General features: G+C 38.2%; 1 protein-coding gene across 10 annotated transcripts in view; it reads left to right on the plus strand.

Moving 5' to 3' along the window:
- Positions 1 to 11,505: 11,505 nt before the first annotated feature.
- frmd4ba (FERM domain containing 4Ba) overlaps positions 11,506 to 16,309 on the plus strand; it is a 45,453-nt gene continuing 40,649 nt past the window's right edge. For 5 of the 10 annotated variants that reach the window (XM_078247750.1, XM_078247749.1, XM_078247746.1 and 2 more), the window contains exon 1: positions 11,506 to 11,756. In XM_078247750.1, coding sequence (XP_078103876.1) covers positions 11,754 to 11,756 — 3 coding nt within the window. In that variant the 5' untranslated portion in view covers positions 11,506 to 11,753. Of the gene's footprint in view, positions 11,757 to 14,686; positions 14,766 to 16,309 lie in introns of those variants that run through there. The other 5 variants (XM_078247757.1, XM_078247755.1, XM_078247753.1 and 2 more) reach the window with 3 other exon arrangements.

The raw sequence follows: 16,309 nt of genomic DNA on the forward strand, positions 1-16,309 counted from the left end.
ACACCCAGTTCAACCGGCATTTTTCAGGTTACGAGAAATGGAGCTGGTGTCCTGTCCCCTTTCATTCGACAGTGACAAAGCCCCCCTGGTTGCGCATATAAAAATGAATGACATCCAGTGCGACCCTGCTCTCAAGCAAAAGTTCACTACATCCACACTGGACAACTACGGCTTACTAAAGGAAACATGCGAAGGCACAGAGGATGTGTGTTCCACGTGTGAACCAAACTTGTTCTGGGATAAACTACAAGTCATGTTACAAATCACAGCTGACAGATCAACTCATCTGTGCTGAGTATTTTAACATCAGACATGATGACATCAGAGTTGGATTGTCTTGCAAAGAGAGGTGGCCGTCTCACTTATATCCATAAGACTAAATTACATGGGTGAAACAGTGTCATACATGAATATCTAACAGTTATAATTCTTTCATGAGTTACACCAGTAAAACAGAACAGAAAATTAATTTATGTATTCATGTGCAAGACAATGTGTGTGTTCATAAATAATATATATTAGCCTAATGTCTTCTTCATTCAGTGATGTAGGTCTGTACTGCAATGGCATTAAAGTTTGAGTTAGTAAAAATGCTCTCACACAGTTACACAAGTAATAACAGAACAAAATAATTCAGGGAAATTAATGAATGTAGATATTCATGAATATGACAATGTATTTGTTCATAATAAGTGTATGTGAATATTAATAGTTTCCTCATTGAGTGATGCAGGTCCGTACTCTAATGGTAAATATTATATTATGATCATTGTTAAACAGTCTGCTTAGATGCTACAACATAATACAATGTGTTTCACCCATGCAGTGGTACATATCAGACAATTATATGTAGTCAAATTTAAAAGTTGATACTGCATTTAAGTGGATTGTTTGTGCTAGTAATATTTTAATTGTAACCTCAGAGTACACATAGAGTTGTAAAAAAAAAAAAAAAATTAAAGTCAACATTTTATAGCTGAAAGTTCTTGATTTTTGAAACAAGGACCCAGCATATACACATGACTCAGCAGGAGACTGTTGACTGTTTACTGCTCGTTACCATTGATTGTGTTAAAAGCACAGAAAGCCAATTCTCCACTGTTAGCATTTAAAGAGACATTATGCTGACTTAAATATAGCTCTGTGTCATGGCAGTGTGGGCAGTGTGTTTAGATGAACGGTGTTTGGGTTCCCTCTGTGGCGCCAGTGCATGGAGTTCCTAGCGGAGCAGAGCAGCTAAGGTCTGCCAAGATCTGCCAAGACACGGCATGGATGTCTGTCAAGATCCGCCAGATGGCACGAGCAGATCTCGGCCGACCTCCGCTGCTCAGAGCGCTGTACACTAGCGCCACAGAGGGAAGCCAAACACTGTTCATCTAAACACACTGCCCACACAAAGATGACACAGAGCTGGTTTAAAATCGACAAAGGATCCCTTTAGTAGAGGTCGTCGAAAATAACTAGCATGCATGTGTAGCTGACTTGTTGCCAATTGTTACAATAGTGAATGTTACAAGCTCAAGCATGACACTTTTATCAAGATGGTCAACACACATCAAACAGCGTTGAACGTGCGAAAAAGGATTATGAGAACACAGGAATCAACTTATTCAACCTTTTGTAAACCAAAGAGGCATGAATGCTCTAAACAGACAATAAACATGAAAATAAATTTCTAGACAAAAAGGAGTTTTCTTACCTTTTTATTTTAATGTTAGTCAGTGGTTCAAGGGTCCCCACATCACTATTGCTGCGGTTTGAGGAATTAGGTCCTTTTAAAGCGCTTTAGGATGTCAGGACTTCCTGGTGTGACACAATAATGTCTCACTTGCAAGTTGACACAATGACAAATCCTAGATGTCTTGGCTTTTGTGGTTTAATTGGACATTGGGTTTAGGGAAGGACGAGCAGTTCTGTAGTTTTGCAACAGAAGCCATTCTAGCACACTATATAAATTCACTGCGGCTGGTGAATAGAGCCAATTGATTACAGAATATTAAGAGGTTAAATAAGGTCTAAACACTATCTTAATGTCTGCAGGACAGTCAAGTGTGAACAGTCCTAAAAAGAACGATAAAATGTTTTTCTGTGTAAAAAATGATGCTGAAACTTGATATTAATCTGACATTCTCTATTAGTCCACAAGTGATTTAAAACAATACTCACTCCTTTTCTGACACTGAAACAAGCTGCAGAATGAAAAGGACAGAAATGTTTGGGAAATCAGTTTAAAGCAATAGTTTGACATTTTGGGAAATGCTCTAATTTGCTTTTCTGCAGAGAGTTAGATGAGACATACTACTCTCTTATCTGTCCATAAAATATAAAGCCAAAGCCAGAATCTCTTAGCTTAATTTAGCATGAACACTGGACGCAGGAGGAAACAGCAGTCTATGCTCTATCCGGAGGTAACAAGTCTGCATAAAGCTCACTAATTATCACATTATAACTTGTGACGTCTTTACTCCGTTTTTTATGGATTAAACACACAATATGTATTGTGTTAATTTGTGAGCTTTAGAGGTGTTAATATGTGAATTTCTTTTTACCTTTGAACAGTGCCAGGCCACCTGTCTCCTGTAATGTTATGTTAAGCTAACCACCTGTTGGCTATAGCCTTATGTTAAATTTATTGGACAGACATTAGTGGTATCAATCTTCTCATACCTCAGCAAGAGAGTGAAGCCTATTATTATAACCTGTGATGGATATAATCAATGGATGTGCTCCTGTGTCTGCTGAGATTTTACACGCATGTTTGTTTCACAGTGGTGAAACCATAAAATGCGTGAAATTTACTCCACAGTGTCAATGTCCTCATTCATTTTCAAATTAGATCTTTGTCTCATTATATATACACTGAATGAGTTCAGACGCATGTCAATGTCATGGGAATAATGATTTAGGGTTTCAACTAATTTATTTCTTGTAGGGATGTTGTTGTACTGTGCTATATTTTCATCATGGAAAATTTCATTACAGTTAATCTTAGTGAGGAAATAATGTATTTTCAGATTTTGCAAAGCAAAGATGCCTGAGTCGAACAATTGCATGTGGAACATATCGAGATGACTAAAGGCTAACCTCTGTTTTTCCTTTAGAAGCTTCATTTTCCAAGATTGTAAATGTAGCACAGCTATTGCAGACACTGAAAACAGGAAGCATGGGTTGTGATTCAACGATTTCCATTCTGAAACTTAGCTCTAAAATGAGTGCTTTCTTTTCCACACTGTTTCATCACCTTCCTCCAGTTGCGTGAGTTGAGAGACTGATGAATACCTTCACCAAAGATATTCACAACGCAGCAATAGTCCTAAACGTATTTTCGGCAGTATATTAACATAGTCTATCAACTTTTCAAAGGCTTTCTGTAGGTCTGTCATCCATACTGAGCAACATAAATCTCTGGCACGGGTTCAATAATCGTCTTGTTTCCATAACTCTACATATTATTATTTATTTTTTTGGGATGTAAAAAAGGTTTTTAGGGACACTTCCTCATTTCTAATTACGAGCAAAAATCTCTCACGTACAGTGTAAAAATCAATCAACAAATAATGCGTGGCACAGACTGTGTGGAGTTAGAAAATATGGCTTGTCAGATGTGTTTTGCTTCATGCAGGAGACTCCCTGTGTCTCTCTGTTCCATAACTGGGTGAAGCATTACATTTAATTTGCTGGTTGATGTGCAAGGAGCAACTCATTACAAGGCTAGTTGTCTGCACACAAAAGGACAATTCAAAACAACATTGTGTGTTCTCTCCCCAGGATAATGAGTTATTCACTGAACCTAATGCAGAATAGTACAGATATGCTTCCTTTGCCAAATGATCTACCCCATCAATGTGTGGTACAGGATTGCACAATACCACCAGCTCTGCTTTGTCGCAACTTATGAATCTGGTCAAGTCCCCCCAGTGAAGCTAATAACAGCTATTGTGAGCCAACATGCTTATCTATGTTGTGCTATAATTCTTAAGTGACACACATGGCCATTGTGCCTAACCATACAGTTGCAAATATATTTGTGAAATAAATATTGTATGTGTTAGTGTCAGATGTATGTGATTTAAAATTGTAACTTTTTCATACATGGACATATACATAATAATATAGGCTACTAATCGCATATGACAGTAATACAAAAACCAAAAATATAAAGTCTTTGCATAAATGCCAAATATAGAATATGGTCTTTGTAAATATTACGTTTCACTGTTAATTTTCAGTAATTACTGTAACTGGCCGCAGCTTCATCTGAAAAGTACTGTACTTTTCTGTACAGTTTCTTACTGTATTTTAGAATTTACAGTGTATAACTAAATTAGAAATAAATGTGCAGTTCATTACTGAATTTTTTTAAATTTACAACGCAATAGTCTTATCAGTGAATTACTGTATATTTACATACACTACTGGTCAAACGTTTGGGGTCACTTCCATTCCACTCTATTACAGACAGAATACCAGCTGATCTGAGTGGTTAGCTGATCTTTAATGCAGTATCTACATTGCCCATTATCAGCAACCATTCATCTAATGTTCCAAAGGCTCATTCTGTTTACTGATCTGATATCATTTTAAAAGGCTAACTGAGAAAACATTGGAGAACCCTTTTGCAATTATGTAAGCACATAATGTAATCTGAAAACTGCTGCCCTGGTTAAAAAAGCAATGCAACTGATCTCAGCTGGTATTCTGTCTGTAATGGAAATTTCTAAGTGACCCCAAACTTTTGACCAGTAGTGTATATTTAAGAAGAAGAATCAGAATAACCATAATATGAAATGACAAAGGGACAATATTCAATATGTAGTTCATGATGTGGAAACACATGTCACTATTGGGGTATGTGTATGAATTAGTTAGTAAAAAAAATCCAAGAGAACAACTAGATTTGCAAAAAAAAATTGAAATTTGGCCTATAAGACAACACACACCATACACAACAAGTGTGCATTTTAAAATCTTAAAGTGATCAAGTGGCAGTAATAAAAGTGATGAGTGGATTGGCAATTAAGTCTAAATATAAAAAAATAAAAATCACAACAATGCATGATACGCAGTATTTAACATTAAATAAATAAATGAATGCCCATTAAAATAAGTGATGGTGTTGGTTGCAGAATGTCCTAAAAAGCAGCTTAAATGCTTGGGAGGGGAATTAGGGACGCTAACAAGTAGTTTGTTCAAATTAATTCAAATTAACCCACAAGGCCTATCTTTTATATAACTAAGAGAACAATAATAGCCTTGTTTACTGATGGGTTCTGCAATAGGTTAGGTCTACGATGCATTTTCAGAACATCCCCTGCGGGAATATAAAGCACATTAATTTAGTCTGTTGCACTTATAGATAAAGACAAATTTAAAAAAAACTTACAGAAAATGTGTACATGCTTAATATTTTTTCTAGTTGTATATGGGTTAGTCACGTTTTCACCCCTGCTAGGTACTCTGCATAAATGTCTACAGTATATGACAGAGCTGTCTAGAGTTCATTTGATAGTAAAACATGACTTCAGGGCCTGTCTATAGCAATACGTAAACTGTTCTCACCATGATGGAGGGCAAAGATAGAATAGAACACCAAACATAAAACCATGATAATAAGAGTTATTTATGTTATATCTCAATCTTCCCACAGGGAAGATGTCTGGATGTTTGGGGTTCAGGGCCATTTATGCAGCACCTTGGGGCTTACAGAGTGTAAACTATCATGCAGCTAAAAGCCATTTCAGATAGGGGTAAAGAAGTTGAAGGCTGTGTGTGGCTAGTTGGCTGATCCAGAAATTCCAGAGAAAATGTAGTTTGTATTAGTAAGTGTGTGCTGTTAAAAGGCAGATTAATAGGATTCATCAATACAGTCCCAGTGGGTTTTCTAAAGTGGCTTCTTCAGCTGGCTACTGATATATCTAAAAATGTTCACCAGAGGGCGCCAAATACAAATGAGAAGCCAACAACTATCGTTGTTGACTTTTTGTTTTTATTAATTTAAATAAAATATGAAATAACTGTCATTAAGATTTTCTCAGTTGCTAATGATTTGCAGTAACTATTGTAGTGTATCTCATTTTAGGGTATGGAACTAAAACTCTGTTGGTTTAGCTTTTTAATATTTATGACTGTGAATAATATATTACAGGACAGTGGTTCCTAACGTTTGTTTCTTGTGTCCCCTTAAAGCAATATCCTCTCGTCAACCTTGTCTTGTTTTGAGCAATTCGATTGAATTGTGTTTTCTCCCTCTCATACTGTGTTCATATTCTTCATATAAATAAGAGAGGCCTGAAACGGTTAAACTACAATGTTACACAAGAAAGAAATAGGGATGAGAGGAAAGTCTGAAAAATATACGGAAGCCGTCTGAAACTGTCTTCTCTGCAGTTAAAGATTGCACAACACATCTAGTCCACAAGGTGGTAGTCTAGTAAAGGCTTGTAAAGGCAGTTTCACTTACTCTTGACAAGTGGCATCAATACCCTTGTGAGTGAAATGGAGGTTATGTGGAGCATGGAATTAGAGTGTTACATGTTACATAAGAATAGGTCTATTAAATGTATCTTGTGAAATACTACTCAAGGAATTTCTAAAAGGACTACCAGATATGAAAATACTTCAACTTAAAACAAAGAGAGCAGAAAATGAAAAGAAAATTATTCTACAACTAAAGAATGGATACACATTTGTGAATAAGGCCGGAGAAAGGAGAACGTTTTGCATCTTATTTTGTCAGATCTGTAGGGTCTTCTGGTTGGTTTTTACAAGCGGTGCATCCTTACTCAGCTTCCTGATGCCATACAATGTCTTTCCAGCTGTGTCCTGATAATCCCAAAACATTGTAAATGTTTTGATTCTTTCACAGTGTGATCACATTATGTGTCGTGGCAAGCAGCCAAAGGAAAAGTCAAAGTCATAAGGCTTGATTACCTAAACTGCACATCTCAGTACAGTAGTCCAATACACGCTGTACAGTCTGCCCTTAGATCTCGCTGCATGATAACCTAATTACACCAAGACAACGTGTAGTCAGGACACTTCAAGACACCAACTCAAGGTCCTCTCAGCAGCTATACAAGGCAAAGACACACAGGGGACGACACACATCAACTTCCACGTCATGACACCGCAGATGTATCTTATTATCCAGGACTAGGGTTGGGTACCGTTTGGATTTTTACGATTCCGATGTCGAACCGATACTTTTAAAACGATTCCGATTCCTAAACCGATTCTTGTAAGTGTAATATGTTTACTAGTGATCACGTGCAGCGAATGGTTAATATGCTTTTACGTCCGTTTTGGTGAGCCCAGAGGGAAAATATGGCATTTTAAAAGTAGCCTACATTTACGGCAGCTAGCTAACGGTAGACTACAGAGAGAGTGTGATATTTTTTTAAGTCCGTTTCGGAGCGACAGAGGGAAATTATTTCAGTCAACACAGTCAACAATTTGCGTTCTAATCCGGTCTGATTCCTACCGGTTGCGTAGAAACAGGTTCCATAGAGGAACCGGGTTTCAGTACCCAACCCTAGCCAGGACACAGCTGCGACATCTGCCAAACACAGATTACAGAATGGGAAGAAATATCCAAAGCGACATACAGTATTTCAGAGTAGAATTAGACCATGAGATGTGAATATAATTTAAATGCTTACCATAATTTAGGTTTGAATAATAGGTGCTGCTTGAATTTGTGTTAAAAGATGATGTTCAGTTTCGATTGACAATTTTCTTGATTTTACATTAGTTGAGTTTTGGAACAAAGTTAATTGTTTACAGGATTAGCCCCCAGGAAAGTCCTCCAGACAAGGCAGTAAACCCTCTAATGGTTTTCTCATGAGCACATTTTGAGTTTTCTCTCCATATCTAGCACTGAGCTGAAGTATACTCTGAAAGGTCCCTGCAGTTTTTAGAACCAGATGTTATCAGGTGGCTTCCTTCCAAGACGTCTTGGCATGTGTCCTTATGGTGATGTTTTCACAGGTTAAGTTTGAGGGTTCTTTAGATTACAAACGTTAGTGAATGTAATTGCATTGTATAGTTGTTGAAATTATAAGTCCTCCATCAGTATGATTTTTCTGATATTTTCAATAATCCAGTCTGATACTGCTAGTATCGGTCGCAATAATATATAGGCCTATATACAGTATATATATATATATATATATATTGCTTTTGTCCATAAAAAGTGCATTTAAACTGAAGAACCAGAGTGTAGGTTTTAGGGGGATTTTATTGGCAGAAACTGAATATAATATTCATAGATATATTTCATTAGTGTATACCTGAAACTAAAAATTGTTGTTTTTGTTAACTTAGATTGAGCCCCTTATATCTACATAGGGAGCAAGTCCTCTTCCACAGAGCCCGCCATGTTACATCAGCATGTGTCTATAGTAGCCCAGAACGAACAAATGACAATACACCAAACACTGACTCTCGAGAGGACCTTTTGCATTTTTACGTCACCTGAAGGCCACCGTAGATTCTTTTGCCAAAGAAGATTCTCTACCTTTCCACTAGGTGTCAGTAAATCCTACACAATGGCCCTTCAAAATGTTTCATATTTCACTTTACTGTAATGAAGATAAATCTATGCAGATTGTTGAAAGTGTAGGCCTACTTTAACTGTAAATAGAAGTCTCAATTGACTTGCTAACTACTCCCCCTGTCCAAATATAGCCTAGCAACTGTAACTAGGCACAGCTTTGAATTTCCTCACATGCCAAAACAGTGTGCGTGGGGCCCAATACAGTACACAGCATTTAAAAAGGTCAGAGGGGTTTTTTTTGTGTTTATTTGTGTTTATCTGCTTTAAAGTAAACTGCAAATGTTAGCATGTCCAGCTAACAACGAGCTTACTGGCTACTAGCTGGCTTACTACATATAATATTATATTTCATCTAATTAGCTTGTTATTTCATGTTATTAGACCGTTCTCTTAATACAGACATGTATTAGACAGAGTTTTCAGTTGTTAGTTTTTTGAGTTAGCATTAGCTTATGCTAGCTAGTTACAGCTTATAAAATCTACTTGCGTCAGTTGTCACCTCAACCAACAAAATCCATGGTTGTATGCTAAAAATGAGAACAATTACTGCTTAATGTGATATAGGTTCCACCGTAATTATTGTTAACTGCCACTACACATGAGGCTTGTATCAATAATGTTTTACATATATACTAAATTCTTTACAAGAAGATGCGGGGGAGGGGTAACAGGCAGTGTGGAACTACTTAATTCATTCACCATGACCTGGAAAATACCAAAGACACACTGAAATGGCCAAGCTATGAAGAAGAATGAAGACTGGTGGTAAGAGGACAACAGCATAACAGCTGACCTGCTTAGAGGTCTAATGAGGGGAATGGGATGGATGGGTCAGTGCTTACTTATTGTAAATGTTACTTATTGTCATGCATCCTTTGTTTATGTCAAGCTATTCATGAATGCATATACAGTTTGCTTTAAAGGGAAGCATAGAAGTTGGCAAGAATTAATGTCTGTCAAAGCACAAAAGAAGATGACATTACCAGTCCATGAAGGTCAAGGCTGATGGGATGGGTGCCGAGTTAATCTGTGTGGGAGGGGGTGGGGGCAATCTGCAACTAAAGACTCAGAAGACAGGATGCACATTGACAATGGGCCAATGACTGTGGGACAGTATGTCAGTCAGGGGCAACTCTCAGGAGGGTAGACCTCTCCATGTTAACATCTGTTCCAAAGCACAACATAATCCCCTTGTACTTAAAATTCATAGTGTCCTCCCTCTGTACAAACAAATGTCCCCCAATTAGACTGTTTGCATTCTCTAGTATTCTGTGTTGTTTAACTTGAGCTGCAAATCTGCGGTGTTGAGTTAATTTTCATTAAATGCATTACTTTAGCCTCTTTTAAGTACTAAGTACTAGCATCTTCACATGATGTAAATAAAAGTTTTGCTTATGTGGATCATTGTTCTGTACTGTATAGACCTATGTTTGTTTGTTTGCACTAAATAATGGAATACTACATATATTTTATTTCTCAATATCACCCAGTAATGCTATGCTGTCTTTGTATTATCATAATGAGAGTACAGCTTATATGAAGTGTCATCAGAACAATAGCTAGTGGGCTAATCTCAATGGGAGCTGAGGCCAGGCAGAGATTTGATGTGAGTGTGTGTGTGTGTGTGTGTGTGTGTGTGTGTGTGTGTGTGTGTGTGTGTGTGTGTGTGTGTGTGTGTGTGTGTGTGTGTGTGTGTGTGTGTGTGTGTGTGTGTGTGTGTGTGTGTGTTGGGGGGGCAGTTGGTGCACACATGGCACCGGCGTGAGCCTAATCACGGGCTTGCAGAAATCCTCACAAATGGGGAGGGGACTGTCCCTGGGGGGGCTCATTTAGACTTTGAAGAAAGCATTTTGTTCTAGTAACACACCCAGCCTTTGCCTAGACATGAAGATTCAGTTTTGCCCCCCCCCCCCTTTTTTTTTGTTGCAGAGCTGAGATAGCCGAGGAAACGTCACCTTGCTGCCTAGCTGCCCTGACACTTGGTTCAACTGGTTTATAATAAACTGGACAGTTTTATTCCTCCCATTTCCCTGCTGCTGCTGGGGTTTCTATGGATTACAGAGCTTTTCCATTGTCCAGCCTGTCATGAAGCCACAACAGTGTGGCACTCCTTTCCTTCCCCTGACTGTGTAGTTGCTGGAAAATCTACAATATGTCTAAATATTACACATAACATTCTAATAAATCTATAAAGCCTTTCTTGTTACTCACAATGATTATGACATTAAAAGTGTAACTTGTATAGGTACATTTTTAGATAGATAGATAGATAGATAGATAGATAGATAGATAGATAGATAGATAGAGCACAAACGAGATGCAGGATTGTCCTTGGCAATTAAAAGTACATTATGTTATATAAATTCTGATAACAACAACAGCTCTGTTTTTGGTCTCTACATACGCCTGAGGGAAATATCTGGCTGCTCTGTCATCAGTCTCTAACTGTGGCTGTTTGCTGCTGAGCAGGTAATGTATGTAGGGGTTTTTTTTGCTGATGATTTTTAGCTGCCTGCTCCTAGTGGAAATGACAGATGAGAGCTGTGAGAGTGAATCAAAACATTAAAGTTGCAGGTCTGACTTCTGAAAGTATTATTCCACAAAGGCCTCTCATTCCTGTTTCAATGCATTGTGCAAAACATTAAATAATTGAGACACAATATACTAAATAGATGGAGAAAGTCTACATGAATAGACGTGTGTAGCCTATAGCACATTTCAACACATTTGTGTGAAGCGACAAACTTTCTATATAATTCAATATTTGCAATATAGGTAAATAATGTATCGGCCATATAACATAGGCCTACAAATTAGGATCAGAAATGGTTGAATGGTATTTATTTTTTATTTTGTTTGAGGCAGCAGCAGAGGGAAATCCATCCGTCCCATCCTGAATCTGCGGACGGCAGCGGAGAGGAGGAGGCGGGGAGTGTGGATGGATTGGATTCACTGACTGTGTAGAGTGCGTGATACAAGGATGCCGAACAGGCAGCCGCTTCCCTTCCTGGACTTTTCAGCCCGGTCTCTGATAAACTCCGCAGAACTAACTCTTCATCCATTGCGAAGCTTTTATTCTTTGTAGGCTTGTCTCATCTTTTAAGGAGAGAGGTAGATTTATTTCGACTGACCCGGTGCCCGGCTGAGACGCGCCGCGCACAGACAGACTTGGGAGCGATCAGATCACAACAAAAGACACATGGTGAGGAACGTTTCATTTTCATACAACTGAACCATTTAGAGCGTAGGCATTTATTTATTTATTTTTAAACAGTATAGGGATTTGGAGTCTACCTGTAACAGCTTTTTTTTCTCCTGGCAGCCACATGGTTCGTTTTGTTATCTTGCATTTGTAGTAACTTGCACACGTATGGCCTAGCTATTGCTCTTATTTGAAGCCTTCTTGAAAATTACCTACTTGTATTTTGCATTACTTATAGCCTTTAAATGCTTTATTTTATGTAGTATTTCTGTAAAGAAACACAAACACTTTTGTGCTTCACATGCCTCACTACATTAATCCCAAACACTGTTTGATGGATCCCACGCCTCATGTGAGCTGGTATATAGCCTGTAGACTTGTCTTTTACCTGACTTCTGCTGCCTGGATGTCAGCTGGGTTGAATGTCAGCTGGGTGTTGAACTGTTGACATGTCAACATAGCTTTGCTAGTCAGAAACTTAAATTGGAGTTATTTGGACAGTTGAAACACACAGGAGACTGTGGTCACAACCGTGATGCACCTTAAACTGAAAGGATTTGAAGAAATAAGGGCCTATACTTCTGTACTGTTTTTAAAGTATGACTTTTTTCTGTTTTGGCTCTGTGGTCAGCTGGTCACCTCTCCTCTGTGTGAATATCCTGTTTCCTGGACAAAACAAACAATGGAGAGGCAGGCATGGCAGGCATATGATATCCTGTGTGTGTGTGTGTGGTGCTGGGTTGGCAAAGGATTGATACTTTTAGACAGAGTTTTAAAAATATATATCATACATAACTTTTTATGTATGATATACAGTATATTGTTGTCTGACATGCAGGTCTGGCATGAGGAAAGTCAGTGACACGAGTTGTGTTAGTAATAGATACAGAATAAAGACACAGGACTGGTTTGTATAGGTGACAATATTGAATTTGTGCCTCATACACACACTGAGGCAAACTGCAAAGGCAGCGCTGCTTTGTGTCGACTTTAGTCTGGGATGTTCAGCTGCTTTTAATGGGGTCAGCGCTTCCGATTCAATAAAGCTATTAACTGTCACAGTATAGTCCAACACTGTTGCTCAGCTCGGAACAGGCCCAAGCGATTTACCAATCAGGGTCTAACACCAACCTTATCTATACGAGGCAGCCTTTAAAAGAGTAAACAAGATTAAACACCACATCAGGTCAACCTGGGGAGTGTGACCTGAGCTGATGGTGGGTTCCCACCCCTCCTCAAAGCACATGGTTTGTGTTAAAAGTTGTTCATCAGCATTTTTCTTTTTCTTTCCCACACATCTTTATTATTACTCTCTTTACAGGGATTTGAATGAGAACATTTGTCAGTTAGGTTATGTGATACTGCTGTCGTGCAGGTTCATAAACACCTCTGCTAGAAAACAAGTTTCTGTCAGACTGGTTCTGACAACAGATATCCTCAGACAGATCAAACTCTTGATCAGAGTCTGGCATGTGACCAGTGTAATCGGGAATCCTTGCAAGTTAAATCCACCTACTTTACACATGATGTTTTTATGTACAGGTAACAGTATTAGTTAATGTACATGTATATTTAAAAAAAAAAAATCAACCTTTATCAATATCATGAAAGCTTTTACATTTGGTGTGTGGAAAAGTCTCTGGCAGTTTGTTTAGAATCAAAACAGAGAAGAGAGACATTAAAAAACATTACATAAAAACTTAAAGGGGTCCTTCGTTGATTTAGTATTGCACTTACATACATTTCAGGGACTCATAAGGGACATATTAAATAAAGAATCATCAAAATTGAAGAAGCAGAGGCCAGGAAATCCTTACTTTCAGCCTTAGTATGAGTTAAGCTTCAGAAATGCTGGATCCCATAGTTTTGCCTTTATGACATCATCAGGGTAAGACTTTGGAGCGCTCCCTCACAGAAGACATTCAACTAGGGACAGACTGATTATCGGGCAGTTTTTTGGCAGTTTGCAGATTACCTGTATCGGCGTTTAAATTGCCTGATAACCAATAAAGATAATTAATTAAAAAGTGTGCTACTTTGGCCCCCGCTACAGCTCTGTGTCTGTCCCTCTGCTTCGGTTTCACTCACTGAGTCTGACTTAATGTCCCGCCCACAACACTATGTGGCTATCTTTTACTAGGTGTTATGTTGAAAGTTTCTAATTTATCAAATAATTGCTTAAAGCTACATTGTGTAAGAATTTTTCCCATCTAGCGGTGAAATTTTATATGACAACCAACTGAATATTACTTTCAGTTTTGTGTTGGAGTTTGTAACATTCCAAAATCTTAATTTTCTTGATTTCCATTTTCACTGTAAATGCATATCGGCTCCAAATATCGGTTATCGGTTTCATTAACTTTTAATAATTGGAATTGGTATCGGCTTTGAAAAACCAGTGTCTGTCGATCCCTACGTTCAACACTCTTCACATTAAGACTTCTTAATAATGAGTAAACTCAACTTGATCTGTAAAGTTGGTGGTGCCAATTTAAAGCAAGTCTGCGTAACTTTTCCTGAGCAGCCAGTGATAAGCCAGCTAAACAGTAGTTTAGTATTTAGCTAAAATAGTAAGCTATTGTAACAAGCAGTGTTGGGGAGTAACGGAATACATGTACCGGCGTTACGTATTCAGAATACAAATTATGAGTAACTGTATTCCGTTACAGTTACAATTTAAATAGTTGGTATTTAGAATACAGTTACATTGTTGAAATCAATGGATTACATGACGATACTTCTCTGTTTCACGGGTTTATTCACTCTCACAACTCCATGCATTTCCCAGAAGCCCCAATATGAAAATGAAAAAATTAGCCATTTGTGGCACAACAGAGGAAGGGCAGGAATGCGTTTCTGTCTTGGAAATTCAAACAGCATTTCACATTAAAGAAAGAGAAGAGAGAACGAAATATAACTGTGCACTGCAGTGCAACTTCTGCTTGCCAGCAACCAACTTCCTTTCAGCGTCCAAATTCCTCCACCTCCAACCTGAAGAAGCATCTTAAAGTAAGTTATTTTTAGCCAAGGGTAGTCGTCTGCTGTAGTTTTACTGGTCACCTTGCTATTTTATAGTTGACGTGCGACTTTACATTCTCCTACATCTGATTTACTAGCCCCAGAGCCGTTGAAAGACTAGCCCCGTTTGACATGTTAGCTAACGTTAGCTAAAATTAGCTCATGGTAGCTTAGACTGCGGTTAGATTTTTGTAGTATGCAGTTTGGGACTACAATTACAAAAATCTATCTGCTTGTTTAGGTACACATTCAGCCAGTTGGAACAGAAGAACACAGCAGAATAAGCCTGTTTAGTAAGCTGTATGTGATTCCTACTTATAAAATGCAATTCAATGTGGAAGTAATCCAAGTATTCAGAATACGTTACTCAGATTGAGTAACGTAACGGAATACGTTACAAATTACATTTTTGGGCATGTATTCTGTACTCTGTAACGGAATACGTTTTGAAAGTATCCTTCCCAACACTGGTAACAAGTAATACAAGTGAAATCAAACAAGGCTGCCTCTTTTAAACTGAGCAATGGCATGTTTCATTGCTTATGAATGATATTTTTCATTTGTAAGAGAACAAATCTGTTATTTTCTTTCTCAAAAGTAGCTTTTTAAATATATGTAAACAGGCTTTCTGCTAACGGGCTAATTCATGGTCAGAGTCAGGCACTGGAGTGTTTTCTAGATACTTTGTTTGTGGGTCAACAGTAATCAATTGGCATAGCAGTGGAAATCAATTGAGATCCAGTCCAGAGGGGACATCTGAGTGAATATGATGGGACCTCGCTTGCTGAGTATGTTTAGTAAAATGATTAGTTTTAACAGAAATGTCTCCTTGCTCATCTGTTTATAAATGTCCTCAGTGCTTCCAGTGCCCTCTGTAACATAATCACTCCAAACATGATTCACACCGAAAGTTGTGTCAACAGGAATCTGTTCCTCATTGGCTGTGAACAGACTCAGCCGAGTACCGGCACTACATCTCTTTTCCTTGTGTAATGTCTTCTTTGTCCCCTCAGACAGGACATCCTGAGAAAAACAAAGAGTCTGGCCCTTAGTTTCACGTTCCAAACACAGACATTGTGAAACTTTCCGTGTTCATTGTGTGTTTCCAAATTTACGATTCTTGTATACAACTAATACCACGTGCAGAGAGTTTTATGTATATTATTGTTTGATTTTGATGGATTTTTTCCTTTAATGTGGGGCTGTAGTGAAGGGTTGGTTTGTGTGTTTATTCCCCTTCAGAATACAGCAAAAAAAACACTAGCATTAGCCCTGGAAGGTGGCTCTCAGCTGTTTGCTAAATCCTCTGGGAGCTGGTTTCCATATCATTTAGATGAAAGAGACTGCATTAAAACCAGCTCCAATCTGATTAAGGACAGACACTTGCCAGTTTGTTGACACATTCCCCTCAAAATGCAGCGCTCAAACCCACCTCCTTATGAATTATTTAAAGAATGGACACAAGGATGGATTTATAGGTCACCCATCTGTATCAGTGGCTATTGACCCGAGCACTTCAGAGTAAAAGCCCCCTG

This window comes from Sander vitreus, chromosome 4 (assembly GCF_031162955.1).
Source record: "Sander vitreus isolate 19-12246 chromosome 4, sanVit1, whole genome shotgun sequence".
NCBI lineage: Eukaryota > Metazoa > Chordata > Actinopteri > Perciformes > Percidae > Sander > Sander vitreus.